Source organism: Ostrea edulis, chromosome 2 (assembly GCF_947568905.1).
Source record: "Ostrea edulis chromosome 2, xbOstEdul1.1, whole genome shotgun sequence".
Taxonomy (NCBI): Eukaryota; Metazoa; Mollusca; class Bivalvia; order Ostreida; family Ostreidae; genus Ostrea; species Ostrea edulis.
In genome coordinates, this window is record NC_079165.1 from 70,223,312 (window position 1) to 70,239,250 (window position 15,939).

The following is a 15,939-nucleotide window of genomic DNA, read 5'->3' on the forward strand; positions in this document are numbered from 1 at the left end:
TTTCGTACTTTCTAGTTCCAACCATCAATCCACTTTTCATCAGGATTTAAAATCCCATTACTGTTTAATTAAGAATCAGTAAAATAACGTTTTGGATCGCAGAATAAACAAATTGCTTGTTTTGAACAAATTAACAGACATTTTTAAGAATCCAGGTGCCTTTCACTCCCGTGAATTAATGATTGGCATGTATGGATGTATAGATAATTCAACATAACCCGACATTTCATGTACACGTATCACTGCAAACTGCATGTAACAGCACCAAGATTGACCATTAATGAACTTCGGAACAGCGATGAGTTTCCCCGAGAGTGGCGGCGTTATACATGCAGGTGTAAGATTCATGAAATCATTTCACAGGAACATGTACTAACAGATGTTTCTTGGCATATTTTACAGAGGAGTGTCCAGATTTTGGATGTAGCCACATATGTGTTCACATGCCGAGTGGTCCTAAATGTGTTTGCAAAGAGGGATATACGCTGGCAACCGACAATAAAGCTTGTGTAGACGGTAATGGGCACCACAATTACATATATATATATATATATATATATATATATATATAAGCAATACCAATACATATTGACACACATTTCGTCTTTTCGACTGGAATCCTCCTAAGAATCGTACAGTTTGAAATAAAGTTAATTATTACAAAATGTTCAAGAGTATTCTAATATTCGACAAAGCCTTATAGGTATAGATGTAAATCTACCTGGTAATACTTTCTACAAAAAGATACCCGATGTTAATATGCCCCATGCTTGTATAGAAATAAGTTACCTACCGATCCGTGTAATAATGCTTCTCTAGTTAGAGAGAATAGAGATCAGGATATGAAGTCCATAAAACATATATACATTTGCCTGTGGTCTATGAAAAAAAAACCAAAAAACACACACACACAATAAAATGTGTAACCTATTTCGTATCAATCTTGGAGATGAAATTCTTATATTTTCAATAAACAAATTTCAAAAAAAAAAAATAATAAAAATAAAATTAAAACATGAAGGAAAGGAAAGAATGATAGATTTAGGATAGTTTATATCTCTCTGTAAGGATGTTCTAAATCAAAAGCATATTATATTATCAAACCTTCCAGAATCTTACAAATAAACAATTAAAGCCGTTCTGTTGATTATTTCCCCAATGTATACTTCTTAGGTGGACTACAACTACTACATTTAAATGTACTAAACAATATATATTATCAATTATTCATGAAATGTTTCACTTACATTTTACATGTGTAAACATGTACTTACTGTGATAAATTAAACACCGAATGGTATACATAAATGTAAGATAAAAAAAATGAAAAAGAAATCCTTGATTGCCATAATTTGATTTATGTCTTGAATTTGCAGAAAACCTACAAAAAGGTCTCCTTTTAGCCAACGCTACTCACATTTGCAATATGGATATACGTCACATAACTGCATTGAAGGAAGACATGTTTTGCCATGCCGCCAATCTCAGTGGTATTAAGTACATGGCCGTGGATATAGCAAACCAGTGGCTCTTTTATGTTGATTCGGAACTCAATGTAGTAATGCAATATTCTATGATCTTCAACATCAGCACAACAATTTATGAAGCAACTCCAAATGTTACAGGTTAGATTCATAATCAAAGTTACATTGTAGATGGTATTGTAAGATAGGTATGAGTCTAAGGTTATCAAAGATTCATAAAACATGTAGTATGAAATCTAAACTTTGCAGTTAATGTTTGAGCAGGGAAAACAAAATGAATGTTCCCTATCTATATACACAGGCAATTCGGACATGTTCCATCGCTTTTCAAATCAAAGGATTGGTGGGGGGATAAGTAAGCTTCACAAATGTCTGAATGTTCTTAAGAAGCAAACAAAACAAAAGACCTCAACGAAGTGATTTTGCCCAAACGTTTTAATGCTAAGTCGAGGGTAGGAGGGGGGAGGCATGCGTTGCTCCTTTTCACTATTTTCACTTAGTTAGCTGTTTAAGCTTACGTTTTCACTACCAATCACTACTGCTATACATAAAGTTCGGGCGAAGGGGGTCTTGCTTTGAACTAACTAACTTTACATGAAAATGAGAATATGTATCTGTTCATTGTCAAACTAGGTATAGTAGGCTACGAGCCTGCTACAATACAAACATGCTCTATTAATGTTTATACAAAATGCCATAGAACATTCTTTCTTTAACGGCAAATGTCATCAATTTTTTTTTTACATTATATATGGCCATAACATATTCGCAAATTCTTGTGGTGCATTCGACCTGTTAACAAATAAAATATGAACTAACTGCCCGTGTATCAAAACGATGTAAAAACCTCCAGATTAACTGCATACACGTGACTCAATTTAACACCTCTCCTTGTCAGGTTTGACCTACGATTGGCTTGACGAAAATCTAGTGTGGAGTACATCCAATAGTCTCCAAAAAGGAGCCATACACGTCTTTTCCTTAACGAAATGGGCGCACACAGAGCTGTACAGTGATTTAGAGAATCCTTCCTATGTCAAAGTCAATCCGTTGAACAGGTCAGACATAGAACATGGAATTGGTGCACAGTAGTTGCTAAAAGAATTTTCACATCAACGAAATGTGGTTTTTTTTTAAACATTAACGAAAGTTGAAATTAAGGAATAGGTTTCCAGAAACACCACGGATTTATCATTATTGAATTAAAAATTACATTTTTGTATTTGAAATTCATCTCATCTTCTTGGATATATAAATATTGCCACAATGTAATTATCTTACGATTATTGACTTTTGATGTCAGAGGTCTACACGTGACTATACATACATATACCTGGTCAGGTATTGGTTGACCAAGGCCAATGACAGGGTACGTATAACCCCGAATCAAAAGTCAAAATTGCTTTAATAAATGATCAGGAATTTTAAATCAGTTTGAAGATTTTATTTATTTCTTTAACATATAGAGCACATTATGCATTTTATTACATTATACATGTAACAATGTTTCTAGTCAAAACCTAGAAACTGCAATAGTAATAAAATATAGTTTCAATTTTTACATTGTAGTTAATATTCATTTGGCCATAACTAGTAATGTTTGTTAAGGTATTAATGGCATTGAATATGACAAAATTGGTTGATAAAATTGTCAGCAAACCTATGGTTGGTCAATAGGGAAATCCCGAATAATCCTCCCAAAGTTGAGGTGAACTCACTGCGACCGACGTACACATAAAAAAGATCATCTTGATTAATCGGAGAGCATAAAAATTCCTGATCATCTAATAAATGTATTACGTATATCTCCCCTGTTTCTACCTCTACGGGTGGGTGGGAGTATGTCAGTATATGAATGTTATGATATGTCATTCAGAGTTTTCGATATTACAGAGAACTTTACTGGATTGAAGGCAGGGGGAATAACTATACAATAAAAACCGGAAGCATTGATGGAAGTTCTGAAAAGGTGATTGTTAACAGCGACTCTCTTAAAAAACCGACCGGACTGTTTTACCAAATAGAGAAAAATCGGTGAGTGAAAGCATAAGCACAATGAAACAAGATTCATTTCATCCCATTTCGACTCGCACCAAATGCATTGCAACTCCAAACAACAAACGATGAATTACTTCATTTGAAATATTTATTTCTTTCATATTAGCTATAATTCAGTACTAAACGCCAAGATCCATGTCTTTCTGTGAAATATACATATCGCACCTGGAGTCGTTTTATTAATTGTGACAAGACGCATCTTTGATGTACGGATAAGAGTCATACAGTCATAACTGTTGTGTCGCCTGATTAAACAGTCTTAACATCTTCTACACCTAAATGTCAATCAAATATTCAACCAGCTCGTTCAGTGGAAACTTTAGTAATTTACAAGTTCCTGGTCTGTATAAGTCAAGATCTCTAAAGGAAGTAATATGAAGTCCATTAAACCAAGTACGCGTGTTTTGTTCTTTCAAAAATATTTATTGTAGACAAATCTAATATCCGACATGTCTTATTCTTGTTCATGAATGTTTTACTACAAGTTGACTTATTTTTATTGCGTAATCACCTTTAAGCTAATCTGTACATTAATCCTTTAAGGTGAAGAGGACCTTGTTTTGTTGCTTTACAAATTGTTTTGGATTTTTGCTTTGTTGCTTTACAGATTGTTTTAACCTGGTTTTGTTGCATTACAGATTGTTTTAACCTGGTTTTGTTGCATTACAGATTGTTTTAACCTGGTTTTGTTGCTTTACAGATTGTTTTAACCTGGTTTTGTTGCTTTACAGATTGTTTTAACCTGGTTTTGTTGCTTTACAGATTGTTTTGGATTAATTGGGACAGCATCCACAGTTGTAAGACTGACGGTTCCGATTTGACATCACACCTAAATTCAATCTCGGTGTTGTTCTTCGGAGTAGAGCTTCTTGTATATAAGGTGAGGTCCTACAATCTCGATATGCACTTGAAACTTCAGACAATAGCACAATAGGTCGAAGCGTTATCTGACTATGCGGCTATGAATATCCCCACGCACATGAGGGGAATTCCAACATGACGTACATAAATTCATACGCAACTGTCTGAATTTAGGTTTGAAAGAACGTAAAACAACGAAGATATTTAGGAATTATTAAGAGGTGTTTGATAGTTTTATTTCTCTAAAACTAAATCGCGAAACATGACACGGTATTGTAACAACAAAATACACAGCTTTACACAGATAAGTCCACAGATGATGTTACTTCTGGAAGTTGAACTGGACACGTGACTGTCACTTGATTTAATCCCGAACGGACGAACGTACATACATCGTTGTACCACAATATGTCCCGTCTAAAGACGGGCGTATAAAAACTATATATGTGTATAAAAAGAGGCGTTACTCTGTATTAAATATACTCACCCGCCCCTACACACACACACACACACACACACACAACTTTGGTTTCTGCTATCCTTGGAAACTCAAAATCTAACAATATTCACGTTTTCTTCATTTATATACCAATATGGCACTTCAACATTTTATATGTCAATCCAGCTTCTGAAATGCAAATTACTACATAAACACCCTAAGTAGATCTGAAACCTATGGCATGTCAAACGTTGCAATATTTTATCTTTTCCATTTGTATTGTATAATTTTCTATTTGTATTCTATATTTTCCATTTGCATTGTATAATTTTTCATTTGCATTGTATAATTTCCATTTGTATTTTATAATTTTCCATTTGTTTTGTACAATTTTCCATTTTTATTCAATGCAAAATATAGAATACAAAAGGAAAATTATACAATACAAATGGAAAAGATCAAATATTGCAACGTTTGACATGCCATAGAAACCTGGATTAAAACCCATGAAAAGCACATACACGAGGTAAAATCCTCTGATGAACCTTTTTAATGTGTTTGAAAAATTATACTTTCTTTCCTTTTCATTTATTGGGCATATACATGTATATTAAGCACACATTAATTTCGAAACACCTGTATTTCTAAGTGTCGTTTTAATATTTTTTCTTCAGATGGTATAATTATTTGTTATAGTGCATCTAAAGATTCCCCTTTGCATTAGTGTATGTACGTGTTTGAATGATATTTCATACATTTATATGTATAAGTGTTGAAAGCCACAAGTGATATAGTAAAAATTTAAAAATATTGTCTGTAAAGTGTGTATTTAATATTGTTTCTTCCGTTTCCATTTTTAAATAAAAGATACCATACCGGTATTACTGTTCCTGTGTTTTCGTTGAAATAGTCTACAATGAATAAAATCAAAGTGTCTGATTTCATGTTTTGCATCAAAATTATCTCGTGCAAATTGTTAGGTCATTCTTTTTGTACGGATTTTCAAACTACTTTTACCTAACCAAGACATCACTGCGGGATGCTTACTCCTCCTAGACACCTGGACCCACTTCCGGTGTTTCCAGCTGGGAGCGGTTTGGCCTGCTCTCAATTCTTTATAGGGATTATGATATTAATCATTGTTCATTTTCTTCACCTTTTCATACTCTCACATCCCGTGGGGATCCGGGTTAAAATAAGTCCTCAGTACCCCCTTGCTTGTCGTAAGAGGGGACTAAATGGGGCGGTCCCTCAGATGAGACCGCAAAAACCGATTCCCCTTGTGGCACGATAAAGATCCCTCCCTGCTCAAAGGCCGTAAGCGCCAAACATAGGCTTTTTCGCAGCCCTTCAATGGCAATGGTGACGTCTCAATATTAGTAAAATATTCTCGAGCGTTCGGGACTTAAAACAATATACAATCAATCGATCATACTCTCACCATCATACAGAACCTGTTTATCAGTAAACCACTAAAGTCTAAAGCCTTAGATATCAATGATCAATGCATATTGTGTAATATTCAACACCAGAATATCATCTGTTACAAATCTATTTTTCTACGGCGAAAACATGTAGTCTTGAAATTTGGTTACCAGAACTTGTTCGTGGCATCAGTGACTGTTCAACGATTTACAAATAGTGATTCTGATCTATTGATGCATATTTTTAAAATACAGATTCAGTATGATAAAATACTTATTTACTGAACTGTTATACATAAACAAGTTCTTTTTCTCCTCGGCGACAGTGACGAGTTCCAGTTGCTTCCCATGGCTTAGTGATAGATTAGAGTTATCTTTCGTAGGACCATGCTCTATGGACACATGGGAAGTCTTTCATGATGACGGGCAGCATTTTCCGAAAATCCGCAGAGGTTAAAATTGATACTAGTCACTATGGCACATTAACAGGAATGGCAATATACGACCCTGATTTACAGCGATACGAGAGAGGTATTTTTATCATTTATTTTGTGACATATTTCATGTAAAAAATTATTTCATGCCAGCAAGACAGCATTATTACTCATGAAATTGACTCTTGCGCAAGGAATATATAGGCTACACTGTACATATAAATATCAAAACCTATTTCGTACGGTTAAAAAGTTCTAGCGTGTAACAGACGGGCGGACAAATAACAAACAAATTAAAGTCCAAGAGTCGCTATTCTTCACACGCAACACCAAGATGAATTTTCCTAGGATTTCATCTTGTGCTTCTTTTTGTTATCAGGACCTTGTGAGATTATGAACGGAGGATGTGAACAGGTCTGTTTACCCTCTGCATCAGAAGTTACTTGCAAATGCGATTTTGGATTCCGACTAAACAAGGACCTAAGAAACTGTTCCTCAGGTAATAAATGGAGGAAAGCAGTAACCTTAAACCTTTTCCGTGTATGGTTTCTTTAATATTTTTCCTGTACTGTCGGTATTTAAAATTACGTCATTTTGGATGTTTTGACACTGTTTTCCAGTACGTAATTTAAATCTACACTAATGTTTCAGATACTCTGAAGGACGAATTTCTGATAATAGCTGATCACACACACGGACGACTTTATCAAGCGGCGTTGTCCGATGGAGGGATTACTGCCCTTGATTTTCCTGCGGTCACAAAGCCTGCCTGTGTTTTATATAACAGAAAAACCAAGCTTATATACTGGGTAGAGATAGAGAGTAGGGGAAGTCAAATAAAGCAAGCTACACTTAAAGGGGAGAACACTACAGTCCTAATGGAAGCAGGTTACTACAAACGAAAAATATCACACAATATACAAATGCATGCAAAGTGATGAAAGTAGTCATTATCTTTGAACAGGCGTATGAACTTCCATACATAGTGATAAAAATTGCAAGTACTTGAAATGAATTTATTAAGACGTTAACACAAACTGATTTCATTATCTCCCATATATCCAAATATCCAAGTCTCCATCAAGAGTCTGTTTTCTTGTAGGTGATATATATCCCGATAGAATTGCAATGGATTACACAACTGGCCATATATACTTCACTGCTGTTGCGAATGATATTTATGAAAGTTATGTGGGAGTCCTTCATCCACATCGAACAGTTCATAAAAAACTGATATCCCAGCTAGGAACCCCCCGTGCTATAGCAGTCCATCCCTCCGCTGGGTGAGTGTTATACATAATATGTCTAACGATAGAAGTCCATCCCTCCGCTGGATGAGTGTTATACACAATATGTCTAACGATTTTCAGAATCATCTCACCCTTACATCGATTCTCATAAAGCAAGACACAGTAGTATATGATTTGTATGTCTGTAAAACTAATAATCATGTCGTTAGTTCCCTTTTATTTCTCTTAAACATATCTACTGATATTGTATGTATCATTATATGTTATTGAGGCTCAATTTGTGTTGGAGGCCTCTAGCCAACGAATGTGTTCGAAATTACACCCCAAAGGAATGAAAGAATATCTTAGGACCTGTCATAGGATTGATGGAGCATTATGTATTTTTTAATTAAACATCAATTAAAATGTTGTCTATTTGATATCAAGGTACATGTTCTGGACGGATCACAACAAAAATAGTCCACACATTGGGCGTGCATTCATGGATGGGTCTTCACAAAGAGTTCTACTTTCCAAGGACGTTGTGTGGCCTAATGGTCTCGTCATAGATTTTAAAGGTATTGGGTTTGGAAATTAAATTCAGCATTGTAATTCACCTTTTCACTTTCAACCTTAATGAAAAGAATTATATATATATAAATATATATATATATATATATATATATATATATATATATATAGAGAGAGAGAGAGAGAGAGAGAGAGAGAGGAAACTATTTAAATTTAACCAACAATTTACAATTTTCATAGGGAATACTGACCTTCATTTATTAAACCTGAAATTAGCAATCCAATGTATTGGTGTATATATATACATGTACTTACACTGTTTAAAACAGAAAACAGATTATACTGGGCGGATGGTCACACGGATAAAATAGAGTCGGTAGACATACATGGTTTAAACAGGAAAGAGGTTCTCAAAGTTCTTAACCAGCAGCTGGTGGACATCGACTTGTTTGGGTCATACCTGTATTATACTGCATGGAATACTCAGTAAGACATGACGGGTTAGGATACTATAACCATTGTTAATAACATAATAATACTAATTATATCATATTACTTCATATATATAAATTTATGGTATCAGAAAAGATTATTTCGCTATTACTGTACGGTTCTTATTTTAGCTAGTTTCATATTTTAGCAGTTTTGGCGATGAATAAGAGCGCTAATTCATTGGTGCGTTAAAATATTCTCATACATAGAAGAAGCACTAAATTATGATTACCCCCAAATAATGCATCAGCTCCGAACGGGCCAAATTTTAGATACGTTAAAATAAGTACATATACGGTACTTTATTTGAACATTTTCCGTTTTAGATATACGCTAAATTAAGTACCCATACGGTACTTTATTTGAACGTTTTCCGTTTTAGATATATGCTAAAATAAGTACCCATATGATACTTTATTTGAACACTTTCCGTTTTAGATTCGCTAACATTAGTATACACACAGAACTATATTTGAACATGTTCCGTTGTAGTATATCTCCACTTTTCGTTTACTTCCATTTCAAGAAACTTTACTTCTTTTTATTCGTTCATGAAATCATCCTATTCATTAATCACGTATGATCAATGGGAGAGAGCATATTTTCACGATCTATACTAATTTGCAGAAAGGTATCAAAGGTGCTGTTACACAGTAATGGAACGGGCAGTCTGGTGGACTGGATGCCGGATGTTCCTGAATTAGGACGACTAGATTCCATTGAAATCGATCCTGGGAATAGTCAGCCAAGTAATTTAGTTATAAAGTTGCACAATACGTGTACCTATGTATATTGAAAAGCAAGGAAATTGTACATGAAAATACCATTATCATGATTAAGTAGCCTCAGACTAATATTTAAGGTATTTCTGTGTTGCTATTTACAATAATAAGGAGAAACACCCCTCTTATAACAGATAACTGAGTTTAATTCTAAGTGTGTTTCATATCAATTTAAACTGCTCAACATGTTGAAAAAGATTGTATTTTATTTTTTATCTAAAACTCGAAAGGCAAATATTAATAATTGATATTAATGTTTTAGCATATCAAAAAGTAAACTAGTTAATGTTTTAACGTCCGCTTCATCTCAAAATCAATTTATTTCATGTCTCAAAGGCATCTCATCCTGTAGGACCATTAAACTGTTTCTTACAATTTTCACATGAGGTAAAATTCTGTTTTACAGAAAGCTTTGCATGCCTAGTTAACAACGGAGATTGTAGTACTTTCTGTCTCCCTACACCAAATGGGCACACCTGCGCTTGCGAAGAAAACGTGAATTTGCTGGCAGATGGTAAAACGTGTGAAGTCAGCGGAGGCAAGAAGCAATCTTCATATATTATCATTATACGTGTGAAGTTAGAAGAAGCAATATTCATATATTATCATTATACCTGTGAAGTTAGTGCATTCGAAAGCTATAAATATAAAAGATGGATTTATATTCCCATTTCAATACATTAAGTAGATGCATGAAGAATAGCGGTTGGATGTCATACAGGAAGAAATATTTCATTCAACAGGTTCTCCATGTCCTGAACGTTTGCCACACGGTTTTTGGTCGTCTAGCTGTCATAGATTACCCACGGAAAACTGCACTTACTATTGTAAAGGGAATTACCTACCAAATAAAGCTTATCCCTCTGTTCCCTGCGGGAGAGAGGGAGAGTGGTCGATTCCCCCAGAATTTCTATGCCAGGGTAATGATTTGCTACTGTTCGATAAGTTTTCAAACTAAATGAGCAATCGTAATAACATGATACAGATACACTTAGTATTTCAGCAAACCAATTTAAATGGAATATCCCATACATCTACAACACATACATGTAATACATATCCGTACATTTTGCACATTCCAAAGACAATAGAAGCTTGTCACAAATAAGAAACATATTCATACTGTACTTTGTCAATACTTATTTTCTTTACAGCAAAAAGATGTGTTATCTTCCACCCAATTCATCATTTGTTGAATGACTGCCAACCGACTATCGGGAATGAATGTGAATATGCTTGTAATAATGGATATCAGAAAAATCCAGATATACAGAAAATCAAGTGTCTGTCGACGCAAAAGTGGAACTATAATTCTTTTGAAGTGTGCAGACAATTTGATGTTCACGGTGAGTAAACACCAAAACAGCTAGCGTATTAATGAAACTGAAGTTCAATAGATTGACAAGGGAATTGCAAAGCACCATCCACTATACCATTGGAACAGGACAGATTTAACACTACAACGAACCGTAGCATTGTATGTCGGTGTTATGTACATGTAAAGCATTCCAAGTCGCAAACACCTTAACTAGAAACATCTATAATTGTGATGGAAAGCATTCCAAAACGTCTCCGCTTTTTGGCATTGTTTGTTCAGACTCCATAACTCTGTCGAAACCCAAACTCGCACTTGAAATGCAACCCGCTGAGATACATGTAAGTTCACGTCTAAAATTTCATATCAATAGCTGCAGGGATAGCTCTAAAAGGTCCAGAAAACTGTAAAATCTCGAAAAATGACTAAGTTCAAGGTCCACAACTCATTCGAAATCACAAACTTAAACTTAATCTGTAACCCATGGATATATTTTCAAATCAATTGCTGCAGGGACATGTCACGGTTGGTCAGTAGTAGAGCGTTCACTTCGTAACCGAGAGGTTGGGAGTTCGAGCCTCGCTCGTGGCATGACTGCGTGAAACCTAAGACGTTAAAATAGGTAGTGATGCACTCGGTATTTAAAATTTAGAATCACGGGTCATACGGAAATGACCTTAAAAACGGAGGCCCCGTGTTGCGACAGGCGTTGGCATAATAATGAGTCCTCATTGCTACGGCCCTGAGCACTAAGCATATGTCTAAATTTGTAGCCCTTCGCCTATAACTACATGTATAGTGACTTCTCAATACAAGAGAAAAATTAGCGATGGGGCGTAAAACAAACAGTCAAACAAAATAAAACATTCCTTAAAACACAGCAGCGAGGGGATACATTGTTTGTTTTTACTCAAATGTGTTTGGAACTTTTGGCTGTGTGCTTTATGCTTCTACATGGGACTTCACCGCAACCCCATGTGTATACATACAATGTGTTCGGTTTTCATGTTTAAACAGAACATTTACTTACATATTCATCTCTACATTTCAACAGAACAGGATGTATAAAATTTAAAGACTGTATTTTCATTTCCTCGCATTTATAGTTGACACGATAGAAACAACACCATCAATTGTTCAGTGTCGGAATGAAGACCTTCCAAATGTTGAACTAAACCGTGATTGTAGCAGATTGCCAGACAAAATTTGTTCATTCACCTGCAAGGAAGGTTTCTCTAAAAAAGACGAAGATATTACAGACCTTGTATGTTTACCAAACGGAAAATGGAATATGAATAACATCCCCTTATGTACAGGTAATGTAAAGTTATTTTCATATCAATTGACGGTATATCGCTTTGCTGTGGTTAGGATATTATTTGGGGGAGGGGGCATTATCATTTCTTAGCGGTAAATTTTTCTGGTTTCATTGTAGGAAAAATATTACACAAATTCACAATGACTTACTTATTACTTTTTGTTCAACATTAACTCTTATAGATACTTCGGGGATAAAAAGTTTCAGACTCTCTCAAGAAAAGAAGAAATCGAACACACCTTTCACAACCATCGCTGCTGCACTAGCTGCTGTTTTCGGAGTGGTGCTGATTGCCGCTCTAGTTGTTTTCTTTTTTTATCGTCGACGAAAGTAAGGTTCTAATTTTATTATATCAAAGAACGGTACATGCAAGATGTTTGTTTAATTTCATATACCCAAAATTTCAAATTGTTATCACTCATCTGAAATTTAGGCCAGTCTGAATCTTTAAAGAGATTCGCACCTGAGATTTGGAGTAATGTCAATTTTTTGGGAAGTGTATTTTTTATTTCTACATTGAAGGAGAATTAGGAAATTAAAAAGAAAAACTGGGGTCGCAACGCTTGTTATTGAGCTATAGTGTTCTAAACATGACCTTTTTGCACTTAGAATTTATTCAATTAAACTTGATTTTTCTGTTGGTGTCAACACAACCATAGGCAACACAAATTAATCATTACATAAAATAGATACATAATCATGTCTTCTAACACTACAGATAAAAAAATAATTAATACTAGTAATGGAAATGAATAATGACCTTTTTGCACTTGATATACGAAAAACTTCATGATATCAAAATTAATAGTTTAAAAGGAAATATTAGGAGTAATGTCAATTTCTAAAATTTTACATAATTTTCAAGGTCTGGTCTTATATTTTAAAATGCAACTTCAAACAGTGGGGGTTGGAGATCAAATTTTTGAATTGTTGGCGAAAATACTGAATTTTTATACAAAATTTCGAGTAAATTAATTTAAACTTTTTTAAGAATCGGTGTTCTGTTTGGAAAAATATATCAATCAAGTTAATAAATTACAACAGTTAAACTAGTTCCAAGTCTCAACTACCTGTATCATAAATCATAAAACTGAAATACATGTATAGGAGTATAAAAATAGACGATACATTGGATGGAACAGAAACTGTGATATCATGCAGAATTAAAACTTTTTGATTAATGAATCCTTCCGCCACAAAATATAGTCCCTGCCAAACCCTTTCAAAATTTGAATTGACACAAAACTTTTCAATAGAATAGGGTTCAGCAATAAATGTGTAATATGTTTGCACCAATGGGATCAATATTGAACAAGCGCAGTTGTAATCATAAGCTGAGGAGCTAACTTCCTAAGTTGTTTCTTACTCTATGTTAGACCATGGGCTAGTAAAGGTAATAGGGGACCGACCAATTAGGGATATTTACAAACAAGTATTTTTTGTAAGTACATAGTCCCTTGATTATAGATAAGGTTGTTTTACATTTCTACGTGGGGATGTTTAAGAGTTTTGGGGTTAAAACATGAAATTTGTAAAAATAATAGCCGAAAACTGGGAAAGCTCTTTCGATCCGATATATATGTCCTTGACATTTGCAATAAAGTATTTTGGGAACGTACGCAACCCTTTGATTATCTATAAAGTTGTTTGACATAAATATGTGGGGGCATTTACGAGTTTTGGGGCTATAAATTGATTTTGTTTTTTAAATATCTATGAAAATGGAAACCTTCTTCAGATCCTATATAAATTATATGGACGTTTTAAAACAATTATTTTATGAAAGTTTGTAATCTTTTAACTAAATCAGATTGCTGACAGGGAGACCGTTTCGAGTTTAGGGGCAAAAACCTAAGATTTGCAAAAATAATGACCGAAAACTGAAAAAACTCTTAAGATCCGATGTAGATGTCATTGACATTTGCAAACTAGTATTGCTTTTAAAACAATAAAATGTTTTCTTTGTTGTTTCATCGGGTGAGGAAGGTAGTTAGCATTGCAGAAAAATGCATAACTCGCGTACAATTTTTTCTGCAATGATTGCTACCTTCATCATCCGATGAAACAACAAAGAAAGACATTTTACTGTTATTTTTCCGATTGTGTTTCTTGCTTGTATAGAATATACTTTTTATATTTGTAGAAGAAGTGTAGTTGGCCGATATGAATCTCAGCAAAATGATACCAATGTTTATTGTGAGCCTCAGAAGGGAATAGTCAACCTATCGGCTGACACCGGAAGTAGCACAGAAAATAATCATTATGCTCAAATGAGCGACATATGACACTAAGGACCTTTAGATCTGTTATAATTCTTATATATATACTTACTTTTAATTGAAAGTCTACACTAAGGACTTTTAAAACAGCCATAATAGAATATTTTATATAAAGAATAAGAATGAGTCAAAAGACAATACTCATTGTTATTTTAATGCAATTGCTTAAGGCTCATCCTTGTTACGGTCTGGTTACATATTTGAGTTTGTAAATATTGTATAATTTTTCACTAAGTATTTGTACTATTAGATCTAGAATCACCCTGCATTTTCCCCATGCTTAATAGCCTATTTCTTGTTAATAAATAAAGATGAATGCACTGATACGTATGTGTTGCTTATTTATGTTGTACATATACAACTTTATTCTATTTGTAATTGCATGCACTGTGCCATACATGATTAAAACTCGCGCATCGTCAAGCCTCGAACTTTTGTGTTCAAAGGTAGCTGTGACAAAGAGCAGGTAGGTAATGATGTTTCACCAACATTTATATAACCAAAGGCGAGGAAAACAAAATACATTCATAAACATATTACATCGTAAGCTGTCTTTTCAGGAAAAAAAGAGCTATGATAAAGATTTAGATTCGACTCTGTAAAGATGTGAAAATGTTTAATGATTGAATTCTTTTTCAATATAGATTACAAAAGAATATAATCGGCAAATTTCGCACCATTTCTTACAATTTCAGTTCATAAAGCATTTTATCGCCTGTCGCCCTTGGGGTGGGGGTGGGGGGGGGGGGGCATCACGGCGGACGTGATCGGTCAGCAAGGGAAGTTTCCTCCAAGGCATTTAATTCCACCTCTGGTGTGTCCAGGGGTCCGTGTTTGTCTTACTCTTAATTTTGTATTCTTTATAGCAATTATGAGATTGCTCACTGTTCGTTATCTTCACAAAAATGTTCCTTTAGAAAGACGTTTATTATTATTATTATTTTATTCATTTATAAAGCGCAAAATTACATATAGTTTCTATGCGCTGTCCTTCATGTACCTTAGCTGTAGAAGATGAGTTTCATTTTTTCTTTAAGTGTACCGTACCTATTACAGTCATTTAAGAATCAAAGTTTTGAAAAAGTATTATATCAGACCTTCTGTCTTTAAATTAATTAAACTTTTATCGACATAGAATGTAAAGGAATTATGTAACTTGGGTAAATTTATAAAGAATTCTTTTGAAATTAGAAATACCAATGTATAAGCACATTTCTATTCTTTCTTGACCTTTATATGATTTTAGATTTATTACATTGTATACTATGCCTATAAACTGTATTTGCTTTTGAC

General features: G+C 34.2%; 1 protein-coding gene across 1 annotated transcript in view; it reads left to right on the forward strand.

The window, feature by feature from the left end:
• The window catches only part of LOC125680035 (low-density lipoprotein receptor-related protein 2-like), a 28,588-nt gene extending 13,616 nt beyond the window's left edge, over positions 1-14,972 (forward strand). The window contains exons 5-22 of the mRNA XM_056157124.1: positions 403-516; positions 1,377-1,625; positions 2,383-2,542; positions 3,378-3,518; positions 4,305-4,422; positions 6,650-6,797; positions 7,080-7,199; positions 7,352-7,588; positions 7,803-7,983; positions 8,377-8,507; positions 8,790-8,946; positions 9,580-9,701; positions 10,141-10,272; positions 10,478-10,654; positions 10,889-11,080; positions 12,156-12,365; positions 12,550-12,697; positions 14,511-14,972. Of these exons, the coding sequence (XP_056013099.1) occupies positions 403-516; positions 1,377-1,625; positions 2,383-2,542; positions 3,378-3,518; positions 4,305-4,422; positions 6,650-6,797; positions 7,080-7,199; positions 7,352-7,588; positions 7,803-7,983; positions 8,377-8,507; positions 8,790-8,946; positions 9,580-9,701; positions 10,141-10,272; positions 10,478-10,654; positions 10,889-11,080; positions 12,156-12,365; positions 12,550-12,697; positions 14,511-14,652 (2,879 nt within the window). The 3' untranslated portion in view covers positions 14,653-14,972. The remainder of the gene's footprint in view (positions 1-402; positions 517-1,376; positions 1,626-2,382; positions 2,543-3,377; positions 3,519-4,304; positions 4,423-6,649; positions 6,798-7,079; positions 7,200-7,351; positions 7,589-7,802; positions 7,984-8,376; positions 8,508-8,789; positions 8,947-9,579; positions 9,702-10,140; positions 10,273-10,477; positions 10,655-10,888; positions 11,081-12,155; positions 12,366-12,549; positions 12,698-14,510) is intronic.
• The last annotated feature ends 967 nt before the right edge of the window (positions 14,973-15,939 follow it).